General features: G+C 41.1%; 1 protein-coding gene across 1 annotated transcript in view; it reads left to right on the top strand.

Annotated features, from left to right (window-relative positions):
• PSMD1 (proteasome 26S subunit, non-ATPase 1) overlaps positions 1-23840 on the top strand; it is a 93296-nt gene extending 69456 nt beyond the window's left edge. Inside the window, exons 19-25 of the mRNA XM_028508645.2 lie at positions 4403-4505; positions 9694-9863; positions 11516-11608; positions 15254-15340; positions 15848-15994; positions 21520-21675; positions 23614-23840. Of these exons, the coding sequence (XP_028364446.1) occupies positions 4403-4505; positions 9694-9863; positions 11516-11608; positions 15254-15340; positions 15848-15994; positions 21520-21666 (747 nt within the window). The 3' untranslated portion in view covers positions 21667-21675; positions 23614-23840. The remainder of the gene's footprint in view (positions 1-4402; positions 4506-9693; positions 9864-11515; positions 11609-15253; positions 15341-15847; positions 15995-21519; positions 21676-23613) is intronic.
• The last annotated feature ends 3269 nt before the right edge of the window (positions 23841-27109 follow it).

Here is a 27109-nt window from a genome sequence, read left to right as displayed (position 1 = left end):
TGCTGTCTTAACGCTTAGTTCTGCACGTTGTGGGCTTGGTTTAAGGCTCTCAGAGCGTCTTTGCCTTTCCTCTGCCAGTTTATTTGCTCGCTCACTCTCACAGACACAGACCCAGCAACATGTACACCCCTAGGTGATTGAAAACTCAATTTAGAAAGCTTTTGGACCACAGGCCGAGAACCAGTTAACTGAAATAATGTCCTCTGGACATTAACTAGAATAGGTCCTTGGAGCTGTTTTCTCTCAAGATCCCTACTCTACTCTTTATGAAGGATCTAGCTTTTGTTTTTATTTGTGTGTGAAATCTGCCTTTAGTAGTTACTTGAACATGTGTGTCGTATCATCTATAGAATCAGACAGAAATACCACTGTAAGAATAGACCTGGTGCTCCCCTGGCCTGCTACCATCTGCCCTAAGGTGGGCTACAGGGAAGCTTCTCCCACCACTGAGCAGGTACCCCTTTTTGAAGTAGGATTATTTGGTCAGGCTTAATACATTTTTTGAGGTTCTAAAATAAATCCCAATGTGAGTGGATTAGGCTTTTGTGAGCTATCAAGGTAACCTAGAAATATTTCTGAAGAGAATGTGTGAGCTTATTTTCGGTTTTCACATATTTATTGAGGCCCTCAGGGGAGCGGGCCTCCTCCCAGTCAACGGAGCTGTTCACCGTTTCTTCAGCCCACTTCAGGCTTAGACCCCGGGGCCTTGGGGGGTAGCTGGGTCACACCGGGCATGGTCCCATCATCTCAGACGGGCACCGGGTAGTGGTGGGTGTGACCTGGTTGAGCATGGCGGCATACTCGGTGTAGAGGCTGGAGGAAGGCAGAGCTGCAGCGAGGCCCCTGGTGGTGAAGGACGCAGCCAGCACCAGCTCCTTGGCCCAGGCGTTCCTGAGGAAGGCAGCGAGTCTGCTGCCATCTTGGCCTTGGCCACCAGTGTGTGAGCTTTTATAAGATGAAATTATGAGCGTGAAATTTTACTATCATACGGTGATATTTTATAGCATACCACATCTATAAATAGTAATCTGTATTACCATACTCTTGCCTTAAGAGAGGGACTTGGATTCTAACAGTGTCAGTGGTGATGTAAAGGAAGGGCTACAAACGTGTAACACTAATTGAGAAGGGATCTAAGAACATTATCTGGGCCATTGAAAATGGGGAAACCATGAAAGCATTGACAGGAATATCTTAAAAGAAGAATAAAGAATTTTCATTTTAGGTGTGTTGAACTTGAGATGATAACAAGTCCATTGGACATAAGATAAGAGCATAGCAAAATATTCAGACTGAAGAAAGAGATTTGGGAACTAGTCACAAAGAAATTTTGTAAGTGCAGCCTGGCTGGCATGGCTCAGTGGATTGTGTGCTGGTCTGCAAACCAAAAGGTCACCAGTTTGATTCCCAGTCAGGGCACACACCTGAGTTGCAGGCCAGGTCCCCAGTTGGGGGCTCCCAGGAAGCAGCCACCCATCATTGTTTCTCTCCCTGTCTTTCTCCCTCCCTTTCTCTCTCTCTTATTAAGAATAAATAAATAAAATTTTAAAAATGCATGAATTTGGAGAAGGAGGATTTTAGATAATCATGCAGTAGAATGCATGGATCACAAAGTTGCCTAAAATTTAATTGTTTCTTCTATGAGATTATTATCATAATATAAATTGGGAAATTAATATGATTTTCTTCTGCAAATTCTGGTTTGTTTTATGTGAGGGGCATACTGTTCATAACAATGAAATTGACTCAGAAAATTATGACCATGGCCACGATTGCAGTGAGTTGTTTGTGATGGCAAGGAAGCCGGTCGTTTCACCCATCTTACTTCAGATTTCAAGTTTATAAAATAGAGGAGGTGCACCAGATAATCTCGAAGTTGACTTCCAAATTTAAGATACAGTCGTACCTTACAAAAACAATTCTTTATGAAAATTCATGAGAATTAAGTACTGCTACATAAGTAGTAAAATGTGAAGGAAATTTAAATGATTAAAAACTAGTTTTTTAAAGTAGTATACTTAATATTAATTACATAAGCCCATTATATATTTGCATTGTTTTTTTTAATCCCTCTTTCTGTTTATTGGATGCTTTCCTATTGTTTTGGGTGCATTTCATATTTAAAGCCTTCTTATACTGTACATACAGTGTTTTTATCCAGTGTTCCTTTTTGTGAGTTCTTGAAATATTTTATAAACCTTTACACCATAAAATTTCCATCCTATATAAGGAAATGTAAGTGTTCTAAAATAAGTTCAGAATCAAAGGAATTTGACTGGTTGAACCAGAATAAAAGCATTAAAACTTAGGATTTTTAAAACTAGCAGGGAATTTTGTGATGAGCTAATCATGCTGGGTTTATAGTTAGAAAAAGACCTGGAGAAGTACGTAGTTTACTAATGCTTAGATGCTGGGTAGTGTCAGATAGTTCATTGTTTTTCCATCACATTCTGTTGCTGCCTGTGAATAAAAATTACAGCCATGTTTAAAGAATATAATTTTGGTAGCAGCATTTAGGTTGCAGAGATAATGGGAGGGCTGGCAGATTCTGCCTCTGTATGGTAAGATAGCCATGCATATTGAACTATAAAATGCCTTTTATACATTACATTTTTCACACACACACACACACACACACACACACAGAGTCAGTCCAGAAAAAGTCCAGCCATTGTTAATATAATGAGAGTGGTTTGTGTGGTGACATCAGTGTAACCTGGCAGCCCAGGAGAGTGGACTGGAATGCGCATGCGTGAACAATGACTTCACCACACTAGTCAGTGGGGGCAGTCGATGCTGTTTAGTGAGCATGTGTATATGTACTGTGTGGCCATCACATTAAAAAAGACTGAGGCCCTGGCTGGTGTGGCTCAGTGGATTGAGCGCAGGCCTGTGAACCAAAGCATCACCAGTTTGATTCCCAGTCAGGGCACATGCCTGGGTTGCAGGCCATATCCCCAGTATGGAGTGTGCTAGAGGCAACCATACATTGATGTTTCACTCCCTTTCTTTCTCCCTCTCTTTCCCATCTCTCTAAAATAAAATCTTAAAAAAAAAAAAAGGCTGAGCAACAGTGAATTGAGTGCGGGCAGTGAACCAAAGGGTCGCCAGTTCCATTCCCAGTCAGGGCACATGCCTGGGTTGCAGGCCAGGTCCCCAGTGGGGGCCATGTGAGAGGCAACTACATATTGATGTTTCCCTCTCTCTTTCTCTCTCCCTCCCTCTCTCTCTAAAAATAAATAAATCAGATCTTTAAAAAAAAAAGACTGAACAAGTAGAGCAACAAATCTGCATCTAGTTTTGCTTTTAAGCTTGAACATTCCTCTTCAGAAACTATTGGATGATTCCAAAGGCCACAGCTATAGGCAACTGGTGACTGGCAGCTTCATCATAACAACATGCCTGCTTATGTATTACTTCTTGTGCAGAGCTTTTTGGCAAAATATCAAATCACCCAGGCGACTCAGCCCCCCCACCAGCCCAGATTTGGTGCCCTGTGACTTCTGGCTTTTCCCAAAACTGAAATCACCTTTGAAAGGGAAGAGATTTCAGACTGTTGATGAGATTCAGGAAAATATGACAGGGCAGCTGATGGTGATTCGGAGAACTGTGTGAGGTCTGAAGGTGCCTACCCTGAAGGGGACTGAGATATCATTGTCCTCTATACAATGTTTCTTGTATCTTACATCTTCTTTAATAAATATCTCTATTTTTCATGATATGTGGCTGTATACTTTCTGGGCAGACCTTATATAAATATATATGTTTCAGAAAATGCAGAAAAGAATAAAGAAGCAAACAAAAATTATAGTAACCCCATCCTAAATGAGTCAGCACATGTTTGATTTGAGTGTTCCTTTTCATTAACAGTAATTATTATGACATGTCCTCAAAAATTAATGTGTATGCATAATAAATTTTTACTATATATGTGATACACTTAATCCAAAATATACCTCACACAGCTTCACTCAAGGGTAGTTTTACTTTAAGGTAGACCTGAAGGACTATGCTATTAAGAAGTCTGTAAGGTTGATGGTAAACAGAACAGCTGTAATGCACAGTGCAGTGAAAGCCTTACTGTTCCCTTGAGCTGTTGAAGCCCGCTGACTGACAGTGATGCCGTGTGACATTGTATTCAGCATTCCTTTGAGCCTGAGTCATCCGCTGTGGAATGAGGGCTGAGGATCAGACTGGTGCTCCCACATCAGAAAAGTCATAACACCGTGATTTCGGCCGTGGAACTGTGTTGCTTTCATATATGGTTCATATCCCTCTCTTTGAATGGAGTGAAATTCCGAACTCAAGTTTCATTGCCAGTTGAGCAACTTATTTTCTCTGCTCTAAAATGACACGGCAGATGAGTAGAGTTAGTCTGTAATTCTTTTTCTTGTTCCTTCAGGTGAATCAATTCAGACAACTGTATTCCAAAGTCATCAACGATAAACATGATGATGTCATGGCCAAGTTTGGCGCTATTCTGGCCCAGGGAATACTGGATGCAGGTAAATGTTTTTAAGTGTTAACTGTGTGATGTGGTAGAGATGGAGTCTGGGATAAATTATTCCTGGAGAAAAATTGGCACCTACAGTTCATGTGAATAATTCAGTAGAGTGCCCGTTCTGAGGGTTTAAATCCCAGTGCCTTCCAGTGCTGGCTGTGTAACCTTGAGAAGTCATTCCTCTTACTGTGTCTGCTGTCTTGTCTTGTCAGGCCTACCTCGTAGTGTTGTGAGAATTAAACATACATGTAAAGCAGTTAGAACAGTGTCTTTCACTTGGCAAAATGCTCAGTATGGACTGATTTTATTTTTTAATTCTCTTAGTATATATCAGTAAACAAGTTGACATTGAAAAATTTAAGATGCATGGAATATTTGCCTAATAAATGCATAGCACGCTGTGCCATCAGGCTCCTGAATTCACATTTCTCTGCTGAAGAATGGGCTTGGGGTTCATCTGACATATTCCTTAACTGCCACTGTTGGCAGCATCTCAGTAGGGCATAAGAGAATGAGCACACCTATTTCATTTTACAAGTATGTGATTCCATTTCTTATTGTATCTTTGCCATGTAGAATATAATTTTATTTTAAAGTGTGCTATCCAAGGAGAGAACCTTTTTTTTTTTTTTTTTAAGATTTTATTTATGTCTTTTTAGAGAGGGAAGGGAGGGGGCGGAGAGAGAGAGAGAAATATCAGTGTGCGGTTGCTGGGGGCCGTGGCCTGCAACCCATGCATGTGCCCTGACTGGGAATCGAACCTGTAAGAATATAATTTTTAATTAATCTTTGCTAATTGAAAAATGAAGAATAGTATCTCAGGGTTTTCATGGTAGTTCTGTTATCAGATCAACATTTCCTCAAATTTGTTAGCCATCTATACTTCTTTTCATAAAAACACTGTTAGCCATATTTATGCCAGTCATTCTTTCTTGATCAACTACAAATATGTGTGTATAATTTTGAATGAAGGAGATTGGGAAAATAAATTTTTCTTAAGGTGTTTTTGTTTGTTTTGTTAAATCTTTTCAGGTTTTCTACTTGCTGAGTATGTTCTTAACCATATCAAGTTTTTCATTGCCCTTGTTTTATAATTTTGATAATCTCCCTTAAAAGTCTCTTTTTTTAATTACTCTCTTTCTGATTTATCTTTTTCTTGACTAGATTTGCTACAGATTTCTTTTACACATTGATGCTACTCTTTTTTCTCTAAATTCTTTATTTTTGCTTAAACCTTTTATTTGCTTTTTCTTTCTTTTTACGTTTCTGAGGCAAATATTCTCTTTTAATATATGTCTAGTGAGAGGTTTTTTTTTTTTGTTTTAATTTTTCAAGAAGTTGAGAGTTTTCTGCTTAAATTTTAGTGTTAACTACAATTTGTTTTTCTCTTTTTTAATTTAAAGACAATTTCATGCAGCTGAATTTAAATAAGGAAAATAATATCTCATGGATATTTAGATAGAGGTAACCATTTCAGTTTTTGATGGTATCAATTGTCTCCCATGTAAAAACAACACAGACATTGACAGGCCATTACTTCTCCCTCCTCACTCTTCATCACCTTCCAATATTTTTATTGTGTTTACATGGTGTGTAATATTTACATTCTCTTGTGAAATCATACAGGTCTCACAGTTTAGGCCTAGTTTTATATTTAAATGGATTCAGTACTCACCATGATTTTTAATTGCTGCTGCTTTTTCCTGGGTATCTGTACGAAGGCTTCACACTTAATTGGCTGAATTTTATCCTTCACTCTCTGTGGGTTTTGACAAATGCATAACAACATGTATCCACCATGACAGCATCGTACAGAATAGTTTCACTGCCCTAAAAAGTCTCTGTGCTCCACTTCTTCATCCCTTCCCCCGATTCCCCGCAGTCCCCTGGCAACTGCCATCTTTTTACTATCTCTACAGCTTTAGTTTCTCCTTTTCCAAAATGTTATATAACTGGAATTATACAGTATATAGCCTTTTCAGATTGGCTACTTTTGATAATCGGTTTTTAAATAAGATTTAGGAGTCACATTTCACTATTCCACAACCTTTTTTTTTTCTCCTAGCTGCCACTTTTTGAAGTTTGTGGTTTTAGACTACAGCTCTATACTTGTTCATTTAGTAAACTACAGTGTTTGCAGGTTTTTGCTGTATTAGGTTCTGTAGGAGTTGGAGGAGGATAATTCTATGTATTAGCTTTATTCTGCTGTCTTTACTAGAAGTTCTCTCTGTTTTCTCCTCCTTTTCAGTCCCTCTCCTGCCACTTTTTTCTGTCTGTTTGATTTGACATGAGCAAATCAAGTGTGATGCTTCTGCTCTATTTCTCTTTGTACTTATGATGGTTTTTGCCTTTGGTATTTTAGTGTTTAATACATGAAAGCCTGTACTGTCGCATTTGCTATTATGCGCATAAAACTATTCTCTTATCCCTTTTTACTTTGTTCCTACCCTGTTCTATGTTGCCAAACTGCGCTGCAGCAGCATTAGAAGAATTTGTGTTCTGCAGTCTGTCTCTCGGGAGTTAGTGGTAATAGAGGAGGTCTGGGGAGGACGACTCCAAAGGTATGAGTGAAGTTACTAGAACTCACTCATTGATTTGGTCTCTTCAGGAAGAAAAACAAAATTAAGGTTTACAACTGAAGTTCCTAGAACTGTGTAAACACTATTAATAGGATAAACTTTCCCTTTTATAGTAAATCTCAGGATGTTAGAACAAGAAGCTAGTTTCGATTCTGAATCCAAAGAAAATGAAATTTAGTTTCAAAAGTTGGATCAAATATCACATTCCCTACAGAGCCTTTCCTCCCTCCTTGCACCCGGTCCTCACCCCGCCGTCAGTAGGTGCCGTGCTCAGCTCTGCGTTCCCGGTAGCGCGCAGGTTTAGTACCTCTTTCACAGTGCTTGTATGCCTTGTTTTAATTATCCAAGCTCCATCTTTTTCTCTGGACTGGAGGCTCCTTGGGAGTTTTTTTTCCAGTAATTTGTTCAAAATTCTCAGGTTATAGTAAGCATTTGGTGAATTTGGTGGTTAGAGTAGGGAAGAGTACAGCAAACAATAAATGTACATAAATCATTCCTGTTGGAAAACAAAATTAAAGTATACCTGATTTTTTTCCCAGATAAAATCTTAAATATCTGTGGTAGAGTATTAAGAAAATCTAGATTATCTGGTTGTAGAGAAGAACCCTGACTCTTATAAAAACTTTAAATGCTGTTTGGTTTAGCAAAGTTAGTACTCACTTCCTGACTCCAAGCAAACAGTGAAGGTACCTGTGAGATACTGAGATTAAGAGAAGTAAAATGTGGGCCACAGGATCCAGAGTTAGAATTCAAATTAGGATGGTGATTAGGCACAGACAAGTCCCTTTAAAAAAAAGTCTTTATTTATTTTTAGAAAGAGGGGAAGGGAGGAAGAAATACAGGGAGAGAAACATCGACTGGGGACCCATCCCACAACCCAACAAGATACTCTGACTGGGAATCGAACCAGTGACCTTTTGTTTCCCAGGCGGGCAATGAGCCACACCAGCCAGGGTGACAAGTCCCATTTTTATAGGCTATATTATATGAACTAAAAGGTTTGTATCTCAGAGTTCTGGGATTCAGCATTAACAATGTTACCAGAAAGACCAGAAACTATAACATAGCAGCCCATGGGCCAAATCTGACTTAAACACATTTTGTTTTGTCTGCCTGGCAGAGTTTGCAAAATTTTGGATAAAAATCCAGGTTCAAATTTATTCAAAAAGAGAAAAAACTACCTGGTGACCCTAGATTTATACCCCCAGTAACATGGCCTCTTTAGATAGGACCTGAACTTGCCATTTTGCTTCAGTCCTAACTTCTTCCAGCCCAGGTTTTGTCGTTTGTTTATCTGACTGGTTCCTAAAGGCGTTCCCATTTGCAACCCCTAATAGCTTCCCAGAATCTCAGTGTTACAGAGCGCAATAAGGATCCAGCTATCTAGCTGATGCTTGGACCTTAGCTCTTGTTCACTAGCTTTCAAACTTTCTTTGACTCCTTCAGGGGATGGTCTAGAGGACACGGCAGTGAGTAGCTGAACAGGTCAGGTTCCAAGCCGCATACCATCTCTACAGCCCAAACTTCTGATTAACTAGAATTAGAATTTTTAGGTATTCTGCTTTCTTTAAAAAAAATTTTTTTTTCTCAATTGAATCGAGAATGAGAAATTTAAAATTTATTTGGTTACTGGTAATGCTATAATTCCAGTACTCGAGTTCAAACCCTCATTTTGTCAATGGAGAAAAAGACTTTTAGAGAGAAAATGGGCCCTGGCCAGGTAGCTCAGTGGGTTTCAGGTTAGAGTAGGTTTCAGGTTCGATCCTCAGTCAGGGCACATGCAACAAACCACTGATGAATACCTACATAAAAAAGTGAAACAACAAAGCAGCGTTGTTTCTCTCTCTCTCTCTCTCTCCCTCCTTCCCTCCCCCCCCACTTGCTTTCCCTCCCCACTTCCTTTTTCTCTCTCTAAAATCAACAAATTTAAAAAAATAGGGAAAGTGATTTTGTCCAGCATCACAAAGCTAGTTAATATTGGAGCTGCCTGCATTTAGATGTGACTAAAGCAGGAAAAGTAATAATTAAGCAAACAGTATCTACTGCTTGCTTCTTTGCTGTTGCTTGTAAATATGATGTGTGTTAAAATTTTACTTTTTAAAATTGTTTTAAAACTCTTAGTTACTGGTTTTAGAGAGAGAGAGAAACATTGATTTGTTGTCCCACCCATTTATGCATTCATTGGCTGCTTCCTGTACATGCCCCAACAGGGATTGGATCCACGGCCTTGGCGCATCAGGACAATGCTCCAGCCAACTAAGCTACTTGGCCAGGGTCTCTACTTTTTATTAGTACATTAATAGCCAAGGTATAATACAAATTAATACTTAATTTAGCATATGCAGTTTTGATACCCTTCAAGCTTAGTTTTTGAAAAATGCCTCCCTCTATAGAAAGATCTAGATTTACCCTGAGTTCAGTTAAAATACAGCACTTCCAGTTTTGGAGACCCTGAATAGCTCAATGGCTAACTAATTCCAGTAATTCTATATTATATTTTATGAACTGTACTCTTCAAATAATCACCATATGCTTCCCTTGTGCAGTACTTAAAAATCTTTATTATTATTTCCCTGTTGGATTCATGTTCATGGTTTCTCTCTTTTTCTGCAGGTGGTCATAATGTCACAATCTCCTTGCAGTCCAGAACCGGGCACACCCATATGCCTTCTGTGGTTGGCGTCCTTGTCTTTACCCAGTTCTGGTTCTGGTTTCCTCTTTCACACTTCCTGTCATTGGCTTATACCCCCACCTGCGTCATTGGCCTTAACAAGGACTTAAAGGTATGCTTCTAAGACCTCTGTTTTATAGTGTATCTTCCTCGCCGTATTCCGTTCACCATCCACTCGAGTATTTTCATGAAATTTTAAAAATGAGTTAGCATTCCATCAATAAAGTATTTCCCCTTCAAACTGAGTTATCACCTTAGTGAGTGGAAGTTTTAAAACTTGAGTCGTCTTAATAACTTCGTAACCTTAGTAAACCAATTGAGAGGAAATGGTAAGAGAAGGGGCAAAATATCAAGTATGAAAAGGCTTTGGGAGCTGCCGAAGGATTTCATGTAGGTAAATAATATGATGGGGTTTGCATTCTAGAAACATCATTTTGGTATAGTGGAAATCTGTTACAATGCTGTTGCAACAATCTGGGCAAGGAAGAAAGAGACCAAAACTAGATAAGGAATGAAGGTTTGAAACAAGGACATGTTTCAGAGATATTTGATGCTAGGGTATTTGATGGGGGAAAGGATTATTACTGAAGGGAAATCAAAATAGGAGGATGTCCCTTTGATTGTGGCAGAAAGCAAGGCCAACAGTGAGGACCAGGAAATCTGGTGGAACCTAGTGGCTTAAATCAAGGCCATCCCTTTTTTTTTTTTTTTTTTTTTAATATGGGGCTTGTCTGTACTTAGGTCTTCCTCAGTCCTATGGCTCCTCCATCACCGTCTTGCTCTCCCATCCTCTCATAGGCCTTTTTGACCTTTAAATAACTCTTAAATCTGGTCATCACTGTTGTTAAAATGTTCTATTAAGTTTTCAGAGTGGAAAATTTTTAGGCAAAAAAAAAATGGCTGATAAAGATTATTTTATTGATTTTTTTTTCTAGTATAACTGTCCAGCAAATTATCCTTTAAGTGTTTTGGCATTAAAGTATTCACATGTATGAATATTGAGCGGTTTAACTCTCAAAACAAGAATCTTTTGGTTTCCCAATCCCTAACCTTTAACAATATGGTTAAACATCTAGTAGAGTCTTTAGGGACTTTTTCCTCTGGCCCACAACTTTATCACCTGTGTTTACATTGTTTACAATGAAAGTGGGGTGGAAAGACAAGATTTCTTGTCCTGGTATGTATGATGCTCATGACCATTCATTATCAGTGCAAACTGGATAAACAGAAAAATTCAGACAAGAGAACTTTAAACCTGGTCAAATAAGTGATATGAAGCTGACTTTTCCATTAGGCTCATGTTAGACTCTTGTAAGGTGTGATCATATGGTGTGGAAACTGTATATGCACTAATATAGGTTGTTGGTGGTACAAGGAAGGGATGTGGAGGTTCGGTGTGCAGACTAGATAATCACATAACACTTTACAAGGAGTAATTGTTGATCTGATGCACACACCATGAGTGGGGCCTACCCCACCGAGCAGGGCGCACGGTCAGTGAAGACGAGATAAAGGGATGCCGGTTCAAAGGCACGGAGCTTCAGGAAAGTATAGGGACCTACAGGGAGTTCTGCAAAGCACCTCAGAACTAATCCCTGAAAGAAAACATGTCTCTAAGGGGAGAATTGATGACAATTGAATAGCACTGTAATCGAACATCCAGCCTGGAGCTCTTTGCATCTGTATACTTGTTAAGAGACTGTGATGCTTAAATCTTGATTTTGATTATTTTAATGGAGGAAATAAATTCTTTTATTTCTTCAGATGCCAAAAGTTCAGTATAAATCAAACTGTAAACCGTCTACATTTGCATATCCTGCCCCTCTGGAAGTACCAAAAGAAAAAGAAAAGGAAAAGGTAGGTTCTTTGTTCCTTTGAACAGCATTTGTACTTATAGATAGGGGCTACTTAGTATTTTGCTTGGATTTCTTTTAAATATTTTTTATTTTTTTTAATTATTTGTTATTGATTATGCTATTACAGCCATCCTGATTTTTCCCCCTTTGTCTGTCCCCCTCCACCCAGTATCCCCTCCTCCCTCAGGCAGTCCCACACCCTGTGTATGTCCCCGGGTCATGCATGTAAGTTCTTTAGCTACTCCATTTCCTGCACTGTACTTTACATCCCCGTGGCTGTCCTGTAACTGCCCGTTTGTACTTCTTAGTCCCCTCACCTCTTCGCCCATTTCCCCACACCCTCTCCCATCTCTTTATCTTTAACCTTTGGCATTCTAATTATATTATGTCTTGGAGTGAGCCTCTTTGCCATCATCTTGTTTGAGACTCTTGTGCCTCCTAGACTTGCACATTTCTTTTATTATTTTTTTAAGTAGATTTCCAATTTCTTGCTCTTTCTCTTCTCCTGTCACCCCTGTGAAGCGAATGTTGGAATGCTTAAAGTTGTCCCACAAGTTGTTTACACTACCCTCATTTTTTTTTGGATTCTTTTTTCTTCTTGTTCTGATTGGCTGCTTTGTGTTTCATTATGTTCCATATCATTGATTTGATTCTCATCTTCATCCACTGTACAGTTGTTTCTCTGTAAATTGTTGTTTATTTCAATTAATGTATCCTTCATTTCTGACTGGATCTTTTTTATGCTCCTGAGGTCCTCACAAAGTTCCTTGAGCATCCTTATAACTAGTGTTTTGAACTCTGCATCTGATAGATTGCTTATCTCCATTTCATTTATCTCTTTTTCTGGAGTTTTGATCTGTTCTTTCATTTGAGCCATGTTCTTTGTGTCCTCATGTTGGCAGCCTCCCTGGGTTTGTTTCCATGTATTAGGTAGAGCTGCTATGACTCCCTGTCTTGGTACAGTGGCCTAATGTAGTAGGTGTCCCGCAGGGTCCAGTGGCATGGCCTCTCCTATATCCCAAGCTGGTGCTCAAGGTGTGCCCATAACGTGGGCTGCGTACACCCTCCTCTTATAGTTGAACCTTGGTTGCTGTCTGCAGGTCAATGGAGGGATTTACCCAAGCTAGTAAACTGCAACAGGATTGGCTGTGACCACTTACCACTAACATCTGCCCTCCGTGGAGGATCAGCTGTGCAGGGGCAGGGTGGTGGTGCTCTGACATGGTCTATATCTGTCCACTGGGTGCATTGAGCCTTGGGTTCCCAGGTGGTACAGGCCAAAGTCAGATCCAACCTGTGTTCTGCCTGGAGCCACCCTGTCTGAGCTGTAAAGCAATCTGAGATGGTTGCTACTTGTGCTGGGCTTGGAGATTCCCAGGCAAAGCCTCACCATGAATCTAGGCTGCAGCCAGCTGCTGCTTGTTTGAGAGGATTTAGAAAGTTGTGAAGTATGGTCCAAGACTGGCCATTCATATGGAAAAGCAGCTTGGGTGTGCTCTGTTGGGAGAGTGCCCAGAAAAGGGACAATGGCCTCTGCTCGCCTTGATGCCAGACACTTCAGTTCCTTCTTGTCTACCACTGGTGCCTTTCAAGCTGCTACCCTGGTGCTAGAGCTCAGAGGGAGTGAGTCTTGAGTAAGTGAATGTTCTTTAAAAGGAACTGCTTGGGGCTTGAGCAGATTCTTCCACGGACTCAATCCCTGCTGGGTTTTGCAGCCAGCAGTTGTGGGGACTTAACCTTCCTGGAACTGGAACCCTGGGCTGCAGAACCTGGTGTGAGACTGGGACTCCTCGCTCCCAAGACATCCCTCCTGAATTTTTATCTACCACACGTGGATGTGGGACCAGCCTGTTCTGCATCTGCACCCGTCATACCAGTCTGGATGAATGTGGTTTCCTTAATTCCGTAGTTCTGAGACTCCCATTCAACTCGATTTCTGGCAATTCTGAGCAATGGTGGTGCTATATTTTAGTTGTGATTGTGCAAAGAAGCGAACCATGTCTGCCTATGCCACCATCTTAATGGAAGTCATCTTTCAGGAAAGCAGAAGTCTACAGATCAGCATCCCCATTCACAGCTCTGCTCCAAGCATCTCTCACAAATGCAGATCTGGGTGGCCAGGCAGGTCCCCACACAGCTCCTTCAGCTCTGCTGCTGTCTTCCCCGGGCAGGCTTCCCGGCGAGGCTGCTCTGCTACACCAGGCCTCGAAGCATGCTCTCACTCCCAGCCACGTGGCCCCTCCTTACACACCAGACCTCGTGGCAGACCAGACCCCTTCTCCACACCCTTCCAAACCGCCTGACTTCTTCCTGTATTTTAAAGTAATATATTTATGGTAAAATCTAACATTGCACAAGAAGATAAAGGAAAGGTGCTTTTTCTTTCCTGGTCATTCAAGTACCGTGTTGCAGGAATCAGTTTGTGACTTCTTCCAAATGTTTTCTCTGTATATATCAATGCTTTTCATACCACAAATAGAATTGTTTTCTACTGTTTTGCTTCTTACTGTTTTTACTTAAACAATTTCTCTTTAAAACTTTCATATATATACATCATATTTTTTCCAATACTGCAAAGCCATATTTTTATGTATACACCATTACTTATGGTACCAGTTCCCTGTCTGGTGGGCATTTAAGGTTATATCTGATTCATCACTGTTACAAATGAAACTGGAACAGGAGTCTTCATACACATGTATTTGTGCACTTATACAAGTATATCTGTAGGTTAGGATCTTAGATGTGGAATTGCTTGATCAAAAGTAATACACATTATTTTTTTATAAGTATTAACTGAACTTCTTCCTAAATGGATATAATCAATGTGTACTCCTGCCAACAGTGTGTGAGGGCACTCATCGGTATGTGTCCTCACATTGTCAATGAAAGAAAGCCACACTTGCCCTGAAGTTTTCTCAGTAAAATTACCCCTTATGATACCTTATGTTTAGGAAAATGATTCTTTGTCTCAAGAAAATGTTCCATATTAGCTAGTTGTTGATTATTTCCTATACATTTTTTTGTACATAGGGATAATTATATAATTGACCTAATTTGAGGGTGATGGGTGATAAATATCTTTTGATGACAACATCTTGTTTCATAAGCTATGTTTCAGCCCCTTCCCTTTTGGGTCCGAAACAAAGTCAGTTTAAAAATACTGCCCAGCCTTTCACAGCCCTGGTTTCACCTTTGATTTCAGTTTGGCCCGTCAAAGAGAATAATTCCAGGCTAATCACTTACCCACTATATGTTACCAATGTATCTACTTCAGTGAGAGTATCTTTACAGCCAAATCTGAAGGAAATTTATGTTTTCCAGTGCTTTCCCTGTAAAGTTATAAAGGGTACAGCACCCAAATCTCTCCCAGAAATTCATGATAGCAAATCCACATCCAAGGTAAGCTGCAGATCAAAAAAATTAGAATTATGTTGGACACAAACCTCTGGGAAGTAAAGCTTCTCCTGATGACCATAGTAGTAATTACATGAATAAATGCCATGATTTATTCCTCAATTATTTTGTTCTTTGTGATACTTACTGCCAAGAAAAGGATAGTATTGTAGGACTGAGTTATTTTTGGACTTGTACATTTGTATGCAGATAAGGGGTCACAAAGATTTACCCTCTTCACTTCCTCTAGGTTTCCACAGCGGTGTTATCTATTACTGCCAAGGCTAAAAAAAAGGAAAAAGAAAAAGAGAAAAAAGAAGAAGAGAAAATGGAAGTGGTAGGTATAATTTGGTGGTCATATGAGTTGATTTATCTCTGTATGGTCTACATTCTTCCTTAAACATTATTATGTCTTACTCTTGGCTTCCTTTAAATAATTATATTGTTTCAAAGATAAAGACTCATGTCATTTTAATTGGAAGAAACTTTAAAAATTATATCCATTCATGAAAATAGAATATTTCGTAGTACAAATCAGGAATGAGTTCTTGGAAGAAATGACAACTAAAACATGTTATTTATTAAATAGACCCTTTTTCCGCTGATCTCTGCTCCTATAAAAGCCTTCTCATCCTTTTAAACCAAGTTAAATATCATTCTTACCCCCAGGTAGAGTTACCCTCTCCCTCCCCCAAGTCTGATATACTTTGGTTGTACCTCTATTATTATATCTAATCCTAACTACCTTTTGTACCTAAAAGTTGCTCCGTAAATTTGTCAAACAATATTTAGCGATGTGGAACAAAAGTGAACCTGTATTGGGCTATTTTTCAATATTTTCTAGGATGAGGCAGAGAAAAAGGAAGAAAAAGAAAAGAAAAAAGAACCTGAGCCAAACTTCCAGTTATTGGACAACCCTGCCCGAGTTATGCCTGCCCAGCTGAAGGTGCTGACCATGCCAGAGACCTGCAGATACCAGCCTTTCAAACCAGTAAGTACCGATGGCCCTCAGCTGCTACATACCCAAGGGACATTAATCCATAGGACAATATAATAGTGACAGAAGAGGATAAATCTCTAAAGCATTGGGAAAAGCTCTTTAGCCTAATAAATTTCTTAGTGAAAGAGAGAACATTTCCTTCCGTGCCATGTAGATAGTTCTTTGTGTGACCCTGTAAATGTCCTTCATCTACCAGAGGCTTACACCATGGAAGTTCCTAATACAAGACAGTGATTAGGAGCATAGGCTGTAGAGCCAGACATCCTGAATTTGAATTCTGATTCTACCACTTACAGCCTATGTGACCTTAGGTCATATACTAAAGCCCTCTGCCTCAATTTCCTCTGCTTTAAGGTAAAAATTATCATCCCTAACTCATAGGAAAGTGGCAGAGATTGGAAAAGGTAATACAGTTAATACATGAGCACTTAGAGCATTGAGTTTTATAATTATAAAAGGACTGTCCTTCCATTTAATTGATTCTAAGGCAGAATGTTTTATGTTAGAAACAAATGATCAGAGATTTCAGCATGATAACGTCTTATTTTCCTGGTTCTTACATCCAGAAAACTAGAGAGCCATGAGCAGGCACATTTAATACATTTAAATCCTGGGCATAAATGTCATAGATGAGATTTCTAGTTCCTTATAGAAAAGTAAACCCATCTTGAAGGTTGTCCCTGATGGTGGTAAGTAGAAGGCAACCCTTATGTAGAGTTCTGAGCCAGGGTCTTTCTTACCTGACTCTACCACCAACTGGAAGAGACAAGGGCAGGGATGGAAAATAGCTGTATTTAGTGGTGAGGAACTGGAACTGGGCCGAACTGAGTCTGTATTCTGCTCTGCCATTTCTTAACTATATGCCCAGGACAAGTTGTTTAATTTCTTTGTGTTTCACTTTCCTCATCTGTAAAACTGGGGTGGTGATACTACCTACTCCTGCAAATGTTGTAAAGATTAAATAGATTGTTATAGGTAAAACACCTAAAACAATGTCTGGCACATAGCCAATCCTCAGTAAATATTACTTGGTGGTGGTGACAAGTCACAGGACATCTTTAAGAAGCAGGCAGTCAGTCCAAGGGGAAGAGAATAGCTTGGAAATCTCCTCTCACCTCCTACTAATCCTGCTTTACTAGCACCTAACACCACTTGGTCTGTAGTGCTGAATGAATGAATTGATAGTACCTCCATTGGACATCTTAAATGTAGTCACTGTCTAATCTGCAGCCCAGTTCATCTAAGGGGCATGTTTACAGAGAGTGTATTAAAACAGCATCAAGAAACTGCTCTTGACAGTGAAGTGGGAGATCATATACATATACATACATATATCCAGAACAGATATAGTAGTATACAACACCCAGTGTTTTCAATAATTATAAAGAATTAAAGATAGCAAAGTAACCCTGATCAGTGTGGCTCAGTGTCTCCAGTTCAATTCCCGGTCAGGGCACGTGCCTAGGTTGTAGGCCAGGTATGTTTGGGGGCATGTGAAGGGCAACTGAATGATGTTCTCTCCCTTTCTCCCTCCTTTCCCCTCTCCCTAAAAATAAATAAATAAAATCTTTAAAAAAAAAAAAAAGACAGCAAAGTGTACATACTTAATGTTGTGAAGCCATAAGAGGAAACTAGAATGTCTTTGTTAGAAATTAAATGATCGTTGAGCCTTTGCTCAAAGTAAGTCAGAGGAAGTTGCAACGGGACAAGGAACTGAACGGGTAGCTTGTTCATTTGTGAGTCAAAAGACTGCCTCTGTGCACGCAAAAAATGAAGGCTAAGGAAGAGTTGCCAGTCGCCTGCTTGATTGTTGAGTTTTGCCGCAACACATACATCCCCTCGGCAAAGGCTGGGAGACTTATTGGTTCCAGGTGTTTAACAAAATCCCTGTGCAACCACTGAGCAACTAAGTGGAGACTTTAGTGATCCCATATGACAAAAATACAGACTTTGTAGAAGCAGTTCAGAAAAGTCACAAAGCAGACAACATACCCTAGAGATAGGGCGGGATCTGATTTCTAGAGTTGCCACGTTACATTATTCAAATGTTCTGTTTTCATCAAAAACTTACAAGACAGAGTCAAAGAAACAAAATATACCTCATACACAGAGAAGAAAATAATAGAAACTGTCTCTGAGGAAACCTAGAATTAATAGGCAGACTAAATCAGCTATTTAAGAACTAAAGGAACAATGTATATAAAACCAAAGGAAAGTATGAGAATGATGTCTCAATAAATTGTGGTTATCAGAAACGCCTTCAGTTTCTGAATATTGACTTTGTATCCCACTGTTTTGCCAGATTCACTTATTAGGTTGAGTCGTTATTTGGTGGAATCAATAGGGATTTCTATGTACACTATCATGTCATCTGCAAACAGTGACAGTTTTGCTTCCTCCTTTCCAATTTGGATGCCTTTTATTTCTTTTTCTTGTCTGATCACTGTGGCTAGGACTTGCAATAGTATGTTGAATAGGAGTGGTGAAGGCAGACATCCTTGTCTTGTTCCTCATCTCAGTGGGAAAGCTTTTAGGTTTTGCCCATTGAGTATGATGTCAGCTGTAGGCCTTTCATATATGGCCTTCATTGTGTTGAGGTATGCTCCCTCTCCTTCCACTTTGCTGAGTGTTTTTATCATAAATGGGTGCTGTACCTTATTAAATGTTTTTCTACATCTGTTGATATGATCATGTGATTTTGTCTTCCTTTAGTTTATATGATGTACTACATTTATTGATTTGTGAATATTGTACCATCCGTGCATCCCTGGGATGAATCTCACTTGATCTTAGTGTATCATCTTTTTGGTATATCACGTGTATTGCTAGATGTGGTTTGCCAATATTTTGTTGAGGATTTTAGCATCTATGTTCATCAGTGATATTGGCCTGTAGTTTTCTTTCTTGTGTCTTGGGGATCTTGTTTGGGGACTAGGATGGTGCTGGCCTCATAAAAAGAGTTTGGGAATTTCCCTCTTGGATTTTTTGGACTAGTCTGAGAGGGATAGCGGTTAGCTCTTCCTTAAATGTTTTGTAAAATTCTTCTATGAAACCGTACAATCCAGGGCTTTTGTGTGCCAGGAGTTTTTTTTATTACTGCTTCAATTTCATCAGCAGTTACTGGTCTATTCAGGCTTTATGCTGCTTCTTCATTCGGTTTTGGGAAATTATATTTTTCTAGAAATTTGTCCATTTCACCCAGGTTTTCAAATTTCTTGGTGTAACAGGGGAAAGAAAAAGAGTCATCAAGGAACATGTATAAAGGACCCATCGACAAAGCCAGTGGGGGGTTAGGATTGAGTGTGGGAGGTGGAGATGGGTGGGACAGGGGGAATGGTGGGGAGCGGAATTCACTGGAGTTCAGTTACTTGTAAGCAGAGTTGAGCAAACTTGAAGGTAGGTCAGTTAAGGAGCAACCTCCAAAAAGGGTGAAGGAAATTGAACAGAACCTCAGACCTATGGAATACTGTAAGGCATACGAACATTCACAGAATGGGATGATGTGTTCCCAAAAAGAGAGAGATAAAAGAATATTTAAGAGAATTTGTTACTAGCCTAAACCATGTAGCTATGAAAAGTTCTTTTCATGTGGTGATTATATTGCAGGATTTGAATTGGGTTATTTCATTTAACTTAAGCATGAAATAGTACAGTTATAACTGGGAGCCATGTGTCTAAACTGTAGGACATCCTTTGTGAGCATGGGGATTTTCTTCTGTTTAGTAAAACATTAATTTCCATTTGGTCCTTTAGAAGATTTGAGTAAACTTTTAGGCCATGGAGTATTAGGACAGTGGCCGTGTACCCTGACTGTTCTTGGATGACTGCTGGTAGTAAAGGTAAGGTCCATTCATGAAATGGCTCCTCTTCAAAAAAAGGCAAACTTTTTAAGGGCAAAAGTTCTAGATTAATGTGCCCTGATGTGTGTGTGTGTGTGTGTGTGTGTGTGTGTGTGTGTTGAGAAAAGGAAAACAGTTTAGAAGCTCACGAAGGCACACCAGTTGTATAGCGTGGCAGGGGAGAGCTCTGATAAGCTAAAAATCAGATTAGGTTGAACTGCAGAGATGCTTATACATATGTGAACCATTTAACTAATGTTCTTGTGTTTCCTCTTCTTCCTAGTGATGTGCTTTGGTAGAAATGTGTTTTTCCAGATGTGCTTTCCCACTGCTGACTGATTTAATTACAGAGAGCAGCTTTCCATTTCCTCTCACACAGGCAAGCAAGTAGAATGAGATTAGCACACCAGAGTTCGCTGTGTGATTTGCCTTCTGCTAATACGTTTGGGAGGAGGCTTGATAAGCTCTTCATTGTACGTCACAAGGTTTTGTAGATTACAGTGAAAAGCACTCAGATATCTGTTGTATTTATGTTGTTCTCTCTATCATTCGGAAATTGCTGGAGAAAAATTGACTTTTTATTTGTGGATTGTCTTTTGTGCCCAAAATAATAGTTTTCTCATAAATAATAAAGTGTCTGTTAGACTAGTGTGCTTCTCAAACTTTAATGTGCATACAGATCACCTGGAGATCTTGTTAAAATGCGGATTCTATAGATCTAGGATAGGGCCAAGTTTTATTCACCTTTTTTTTTTTAAAGATTCCATTTATTTATTTTTAGAGAGGGGAAGGGAAAGAGAGAGAGGGAAACACCAATGTGTGGGTGCCTCTGGAGTGCCCCTGACTGGGGACCTGGCCCACAACCCAGGCATGTGCCCCAGTCAGGAATAGAGCGGGCAACCCTTTGGTTCATGGGCCAGCACTCAGTCCACTGAGCCACACCAGCCAGGGCTGTGCATTTCTAACAAGCTCCCAAGTAATAAAGATGCTGCTGGTCCGGGACCACGGTTGAGTAGCAAGGTGTGGTACTAGGATGTGGTATTAGAATACCATATTTGGACAATAAACATTCTCCCTGCAGTCAGACTGAGGCTAGTCCTGGGAAATACTATTTTTTAAAGATTTTATTTATTTATTTTTAGAGGGGAAGAGAGGGAGAAAAACATCAATGTGTGGTTGCCTCCCGTACGCCCCCTACCGGGGACCTGGCCCACAACCCAGGTATGTGCTCTGAGTGGGAATCAAACCAGCAACCTTTTAGTTCTCAGGCTGGCACAGAATCCACTGAGCCGCACCAGCCAGGTCATGAAATACTATTCTTAAATTAGGACACATTATTCAGATAGAACAGTACCACTTTACCATCTAGAGCCCCTGGGTTAAATACTCCTTGTAGATTACAGTTATCTCTGTCCTTTGTAATGTACACTGACATTCAAGCCTCAAACCCACCTAAAACACTAGGTCGGGAAGATGTTAGCCTCCTCTCACAGTTGAACATGCGGTTAGGTCAGCAGTGCGCCATCACACAGGCACAGCTGTGCAGGTTGCCTGGCTTGCCTGGTCCAGTGCGGGCAGCTGTACGGTGCTGCCTCACAGACGTGCCCGCTAGACTCTGCAGCCGTCTGGAGTGTGAGTGGAGCTCGTGCCTCTTCATCCCCTGCTCTGTGTTGACAGCTGTCCATCGGAGGCATCATCATTCTGAAGGACACCAGTGAAGACATTGAAGAGCTAGTGGAACCTGTGGCAGCCCATGGCCCCAAAATCGAAGAGGAGGAGCAAGAGCCTGAACCCCCAGAACCGTTTGAGTATATTGATGATTAAGGACCACAGGTGTGTGTGAATATTGTGCATCAAGGGGAATCTCTGTCAGTTCTTCACAAATGTTTTATGCAGGGACATTGTCCCAGTTTTCCCCTTGCTTTCGTGCTTAGTCTCTATTTACCTAAACAGTATTAAAACCACCCTCTTTTTTGGACCTCTTCTTGCAGTTGTAACCACCAATTCCTCTTTCTTTCTATTTTGATTCTACCCTGTAGTGAACTACCGTTGCTGTTAAAAGTAGCCGGTCCGCAGACTGTTTTTATAGGTCCGTGGAGAGGTAGAGAGCTTGCCTCAGAATGTAAATCTGCTTAGTGCTTCTTTTATGAAAAAGGCCTTGCTTCCTGCCCACCCCAAAAGAAGTCTGCTAAACTGCAGGTTTGCTCAGCGATGGAGTTGCTTTACATTCAGATGTAAGCCCCTTGTAGATTAGTTACTGTTCGTGGGCCAGCGCTGGTCCGCAGACTAGCACAGACCCGGACTCCCCGCGGACTCCTCTCCCTCTCCTTTGGCAGCACTCTTGGCACCAAAAGCCTTAACATTCATTTATTCAGCGAAACTATGGAACATCTGATGTGTATAAGAGACAGGGCCTATGGATGCTTTGGAGTCAATTAGACTATAAAAGCCTTGTCCAGTTGAAAAAGATTATTATTATGCCAGGGTTGTAACAGTGTTGAAAGGGATGGTCCTCAGATGGAATAATTTAATTTGAAAAATTGTCATTCATATTCCCCCCATTTTTTGAATGGTCATCACATATTTGAAGGTGCATATAAAATGTATAATCAGCCCTGACTGGTTTGGCTCAGTGGGTTGGGCACCATCTGGGAACTGAACGGATGCTGGTTCAGTTCCTGGTTAGAGCGCATGCCTGGCTTGCAGGCCAGTCCCCAGCTGGGGGTGTGTGAGAGGCGGCTGAACGATCTTCCTCTGACACTTTTCTCTCTTCCTTCTCCTCTCTCTAAAAAATAAATAAATTCTTCAAGTATTTAAAATAAATAAAATGTATAATCAAGGCTCCCTAATCCCACCCCAGTATCAGTACATTGTAAGACAAATGAAGAAAGTAAGAACAGTATTTATTACAAAAGAAAAATATATTTAAATGTACAGTTGCAAATCTAGCACCATAAGAAATGATATACACTGACTAGCAATTAATGAAAGCCTTGATAGGAATGCCATATAATATATATATGCAGAAACCCTGCCATTACAGTAGGAAACAAGCCTCTGAGAGACCGTTTGGACCTTAGAGCGAGGATGATTTATACGAACTTCCTTGCTCTTAAACTTGCTCTTGCAAATTCCCTTTCAGAGAATTTCTCTTTTCGGGAAACCTTGGTGGCTCCCTAAGCTTCCCCAGCCAGCACATGGCAGTACTGACACCTCGAGCCCTCAGTCCCCGCGGAACTGACTCCCACCAGCCCCTCCAGCCTGTCACAGCACCTGACTGAGAGCCAGCCCCTGGTGAAGTCTTTCAAGGCAGTTACTACAAGATGGCTTAGAAGTTTAAGTTAGATTCTTGTTAATTTTCAAAAGGATAAAATACTCAGTACAATGGAAGTTGGGAAACTGGAGTCCATCTTAGCAGAAACTGGCATATTAGAACCAGATAGGCAGGGTTAGGGCCTAGTTTTAGACTTCAACAGCTAATAGTTTAAAAGAAAAAAATGATTTTAGTCCTGGCTGCTGTAGCTCAGTGGATTGAGCAAGGTCCGCGAACCAAAGGGTCACTGGTTCAATTCCCAGTCAGGACACTTTGCCTGGGTTGTGGGCCAGATCCCCAGTAGGGGGTGTGCAAGAGGCAACCAAACATTGATGTTTCTCTCCCTCTCTTTTTCTTTCCCTTCCCCTCTCTCTAAAAATAAATAAATAAAATCTTTTTTTTTATGATTGTAAAAGAAAGAATGACGCTAGCTTCCCTTCCCTTCTCCCCTTCCCCAGGATCTCATTGCTCATCTAAAGAAAGTTGTCCGGGCTCCCGTCGGGAATGCCTTCGAGGAAGTTCATGCTGAGACCTGCTATTCACTGCATGTACCATTGCCTCCGCGCTGGCTGAAGAACCTGTCTCCACGTCCACGGCTGAGGAGAACGATATATGACTGTTTCGTGTACTCTTTCACAGAACTTGGTTTTCAAATAAATATGCTAAAATTTCCAGATGGACAAGAGTTTGTTTGTTTGTTTGTTTGTTTGTCTTCAGCCTGGATTTTAAATAAATGGATCTAATGCCCTTCCCCACACACACACCATGAAATGCCTGAACCCAAAGAGCTGAGTCCTTGATCAAAGTCCCTTTGATGATCCGAGGGAAATGGAGTCTGTGTAGGTGGTTCAGACACTTTTTGAATAAGCTTTGCTTATTTCCTGGGTTTGACTTTGTTAAGGACAATAGATGTAAATTATTTCACTTCATTTAGCTACAGGATCTGATGGTGTATCTTTTTTGTCCTTTTCCACCTTTTTTCATGTTTGTTTGTTTTTTTTTAGATTGAGATAATTCTAATGTAATAAGATGCAGAAATTGGAAGTGTATACAGTTTGGTGAGATTTGACAAGTACGCATTTGATTTCTGTATTCCCCGGCCTTTTTTGGATGCTGAGCTTTTGAAATAAGCAGCACAGTCGTTGCTCTGACAACTCTCCCTTCTCATGTTCTTGGCACATGGAGTGCACCTCTGATTCACGGGGCTGTGGCAACAAGAGCTAGACGGGGGCGGGGAGGTGCAAGGGTTTTGTGTCCTGGTCTTCAGTTGTATAAAAGTAGGTCGTTTCTAACACTTACATATGAATGGTTCTTTACTCCAGCCTTGATTCTTTCACTTCTTAATTTAGGACATAGCCTATTGAGTCTGAAAAAAAAATTACTAGAGGAAACAAACTCTTGGGTAGATCAGCCCTAATACATTCAACTACTGCAGCTGTATCGTTAGGTCCAGGTCTAAAGGTTAGTGATCCCGGAGGATGGCTCACTCGTCGGTTAATTTCATTGTATATCCCCTCCTTCGTAAATTCCGTTTCCTCAATATCAGATGATTCTATAAAAGATATTATCTCATTTCCTAGACACTAATTAGCTATGTCCTTCCTGTTCAAGCTCCTAACATTGCTTGCATTTCAGACAGTTATCTCTAACATTTCCTTTAATATATGAAATGTTTAAAAAAACAGAAGTCTCTCCATGATGTCACTGTCCAAAATTGAGTAGTCTGGGGGAGGGGGTACGTTCCCTGGCTTCAGGCCAGAGTTATTAACTTTCTCCCAGAATAATCGACGGAACTTCAGGGAGCAGGCAATACTAGTTCCTGGTGCGCAGCGCAATTTAGAATTTATATTTTGGTCTTAAATCTCAAGGTTCAAGTTTTTTAAAAATAACACACTATAAGGTAAAATGGCTACTTGGGTCAGATCATGATGAGACTTGCTGAAGGTTTTTTTTCTCCCCGGATTTCCTAGGAAGAACATAACACTGAGAGATAACCAAGAAGCAAAGAAATGCAAGGTGAACTAGGACAGGGTGAAATAAGTCGGGTATGAGGACAGGATTGGAGCTAGAATTGACACATTCAACAGAAGAAATGAGGATGGCCACAATCCCGAGTGATGTCACTGTGGCACACTTTTCAGAGTTGAAGGCTGGTGGGATGCTCAGATGGAAAGCAATTGATTTCTCGGACCGGACTGAATTCTGGAATCATCTTTCCCCACCCATGTGCAGATAAGGGTGACCGCTGGCGCTCTGCCTTTTAACAGTGCTCCTCCCTCGGTGCCCGTGGCCAGTCTTCTCCTGTTGTCCCTGACCTTCCCTTTGTTTAACAGAGTGAATAAATGTTTATCCTTAACTGGACGTTTCTTTGTGCAGGGATTCTTGGCAGATCCCACTCCCTCTGTCTTGCTTTTCAACTCTAGCCTTCTCAGAATTTGGGTCTTTTCATTCTGCCCGCTCTCCAAGCAATTTCACCCATCCCACACCTCCATTCACTGCCTTTGTGCTGGTGACTCCCAATCCCCATCCCTCCCACACCCTTCATCTGAGCCAACCCCTGGGCAGTGAGAACAGTAGATCCAAAACACATCCAGCCTCCTGTTTCTCCCCCTTGGGGCTAATGACAGCACCTCCAACGGGTGGTCCACACCGGAAACCCAGGCTTCACCCTTGACCCCTCTTAAATACCTGGTTCACCCGCCCTCCCCCACTGTTCACTGCCTCTTTAGACTTGGCCCACTTTAATTCTCCAAAATCGATCTTTTTAAAATACAAGACATACTCTCCTTAAAAATCTTGCAGCAGTTCTCTGTTGAATAATGCCCAAGTACTTGACTGTGTGTCAAAGCTACTACAGGACTTCAGCTGCGGCTCCCTCCCCTGCCTCCCACCTCTTCACTCTTCTCCCACCTCCGCTCAGAACCACGTCCACTTCCTCTGAAGATTCCGGCTCCCTGTCACCTGCCAGCCTCTGCGTGTATCGCTCCCTCTGCCTGAAGTCCAGTCCAACCTCGGCTCTCAAACACCTCCCATCCCGGGCAATTCAGTTCTCAGCCTGACAGCCCTTTCATGCTGATGCCTGTGTGATCAGTCACGGGTCGCTCAGGCATGATCTGGTTTGTTTGTTTTTAACAACCTTCCAGAACAAATGAAGTTCAGGAACCAAAGTTCTGAACCTCCTGTCTCCACTCCCACCCTCCAAGTCTTTAGGTCTTGATTTATAGAGACTTCAAGAAACAACCCCCACGCCGCTTCCCCACCAGAACTGGACTAGGTCTTTCTGCTTTCCCCGCACCCAGTATTGGCCCCTGTTGTTCCCATCACCACACATTGTCACCACGCTCGAGCACGAAGAGCCATCAGTCCATAAGCACATGATTAGTGATTAATTCATCTGCATTAGAGCTGCCCTCCCCAGGGATCTGCATGTCTCTTCCTATTCCTCCTCTGCAGTGCCTAATGCTTCTGCCGAGGGCTGTTTCTCAGTTGGCTTTACTCTTTGGGAAGCCTGGCTTTTCTGTGTGTGTGTGTGTGTGTGTGTGTGTAGGCAAGGTCACGTCTCTGAAATCTGGTGCAAGAAGAAAAGGAACGGGCTTGGGCAAAGAAGGTTTTGTGACTCTGCCTCGGACCCTCCCCGACACCCTTGTCTTCATCATAAGTGAGACACACTTCCACGCTCTACAGAAAATCCTTTGGGAGGTGCTTAGCTTGACTGTTTCTAGAGCTCCAGGTCCTTTGCTACCCTCTCATTTTTTGCAGTGAAAAGCTTAAGGGCCCGGCCCTGGCTGGCATAGCTCAGTGGATTGAGCGCGGGCTGGGAACCAAAGTGTCCCAGGTTCAATTCCCAGCCAGGGTACATGCCTGGGTTGCAGGCCATAACCCCCCAGCAACCACACATTGATGTTTCTCACTCTCTCTCTCTCCCTCCCTCCCTCCCTCCCTCCCTTCCCTCTC

Source organism: Phyllostomus discolor, chromosome 4 (assembly GCF_004126475.2).
Source record: "Phyllostomus discolor isolate MPI-MPIP mPhyDis1 chromosome 4, mPhyDis1.pri.v3, whole genome shotgun sequence".
In the NCBI taxonomy this organism is placed as follows: Eukaryota; Metazoa; Chordata; class Mammalia; order Chiroptera; family Phyllostomidae; genus Phyllostomus; species Phyllostomus discolor.
Note: the sequence above shows the minus strand (reverse complement) of the source record. Positions and strands in the feature narration are given on the sequence as shown.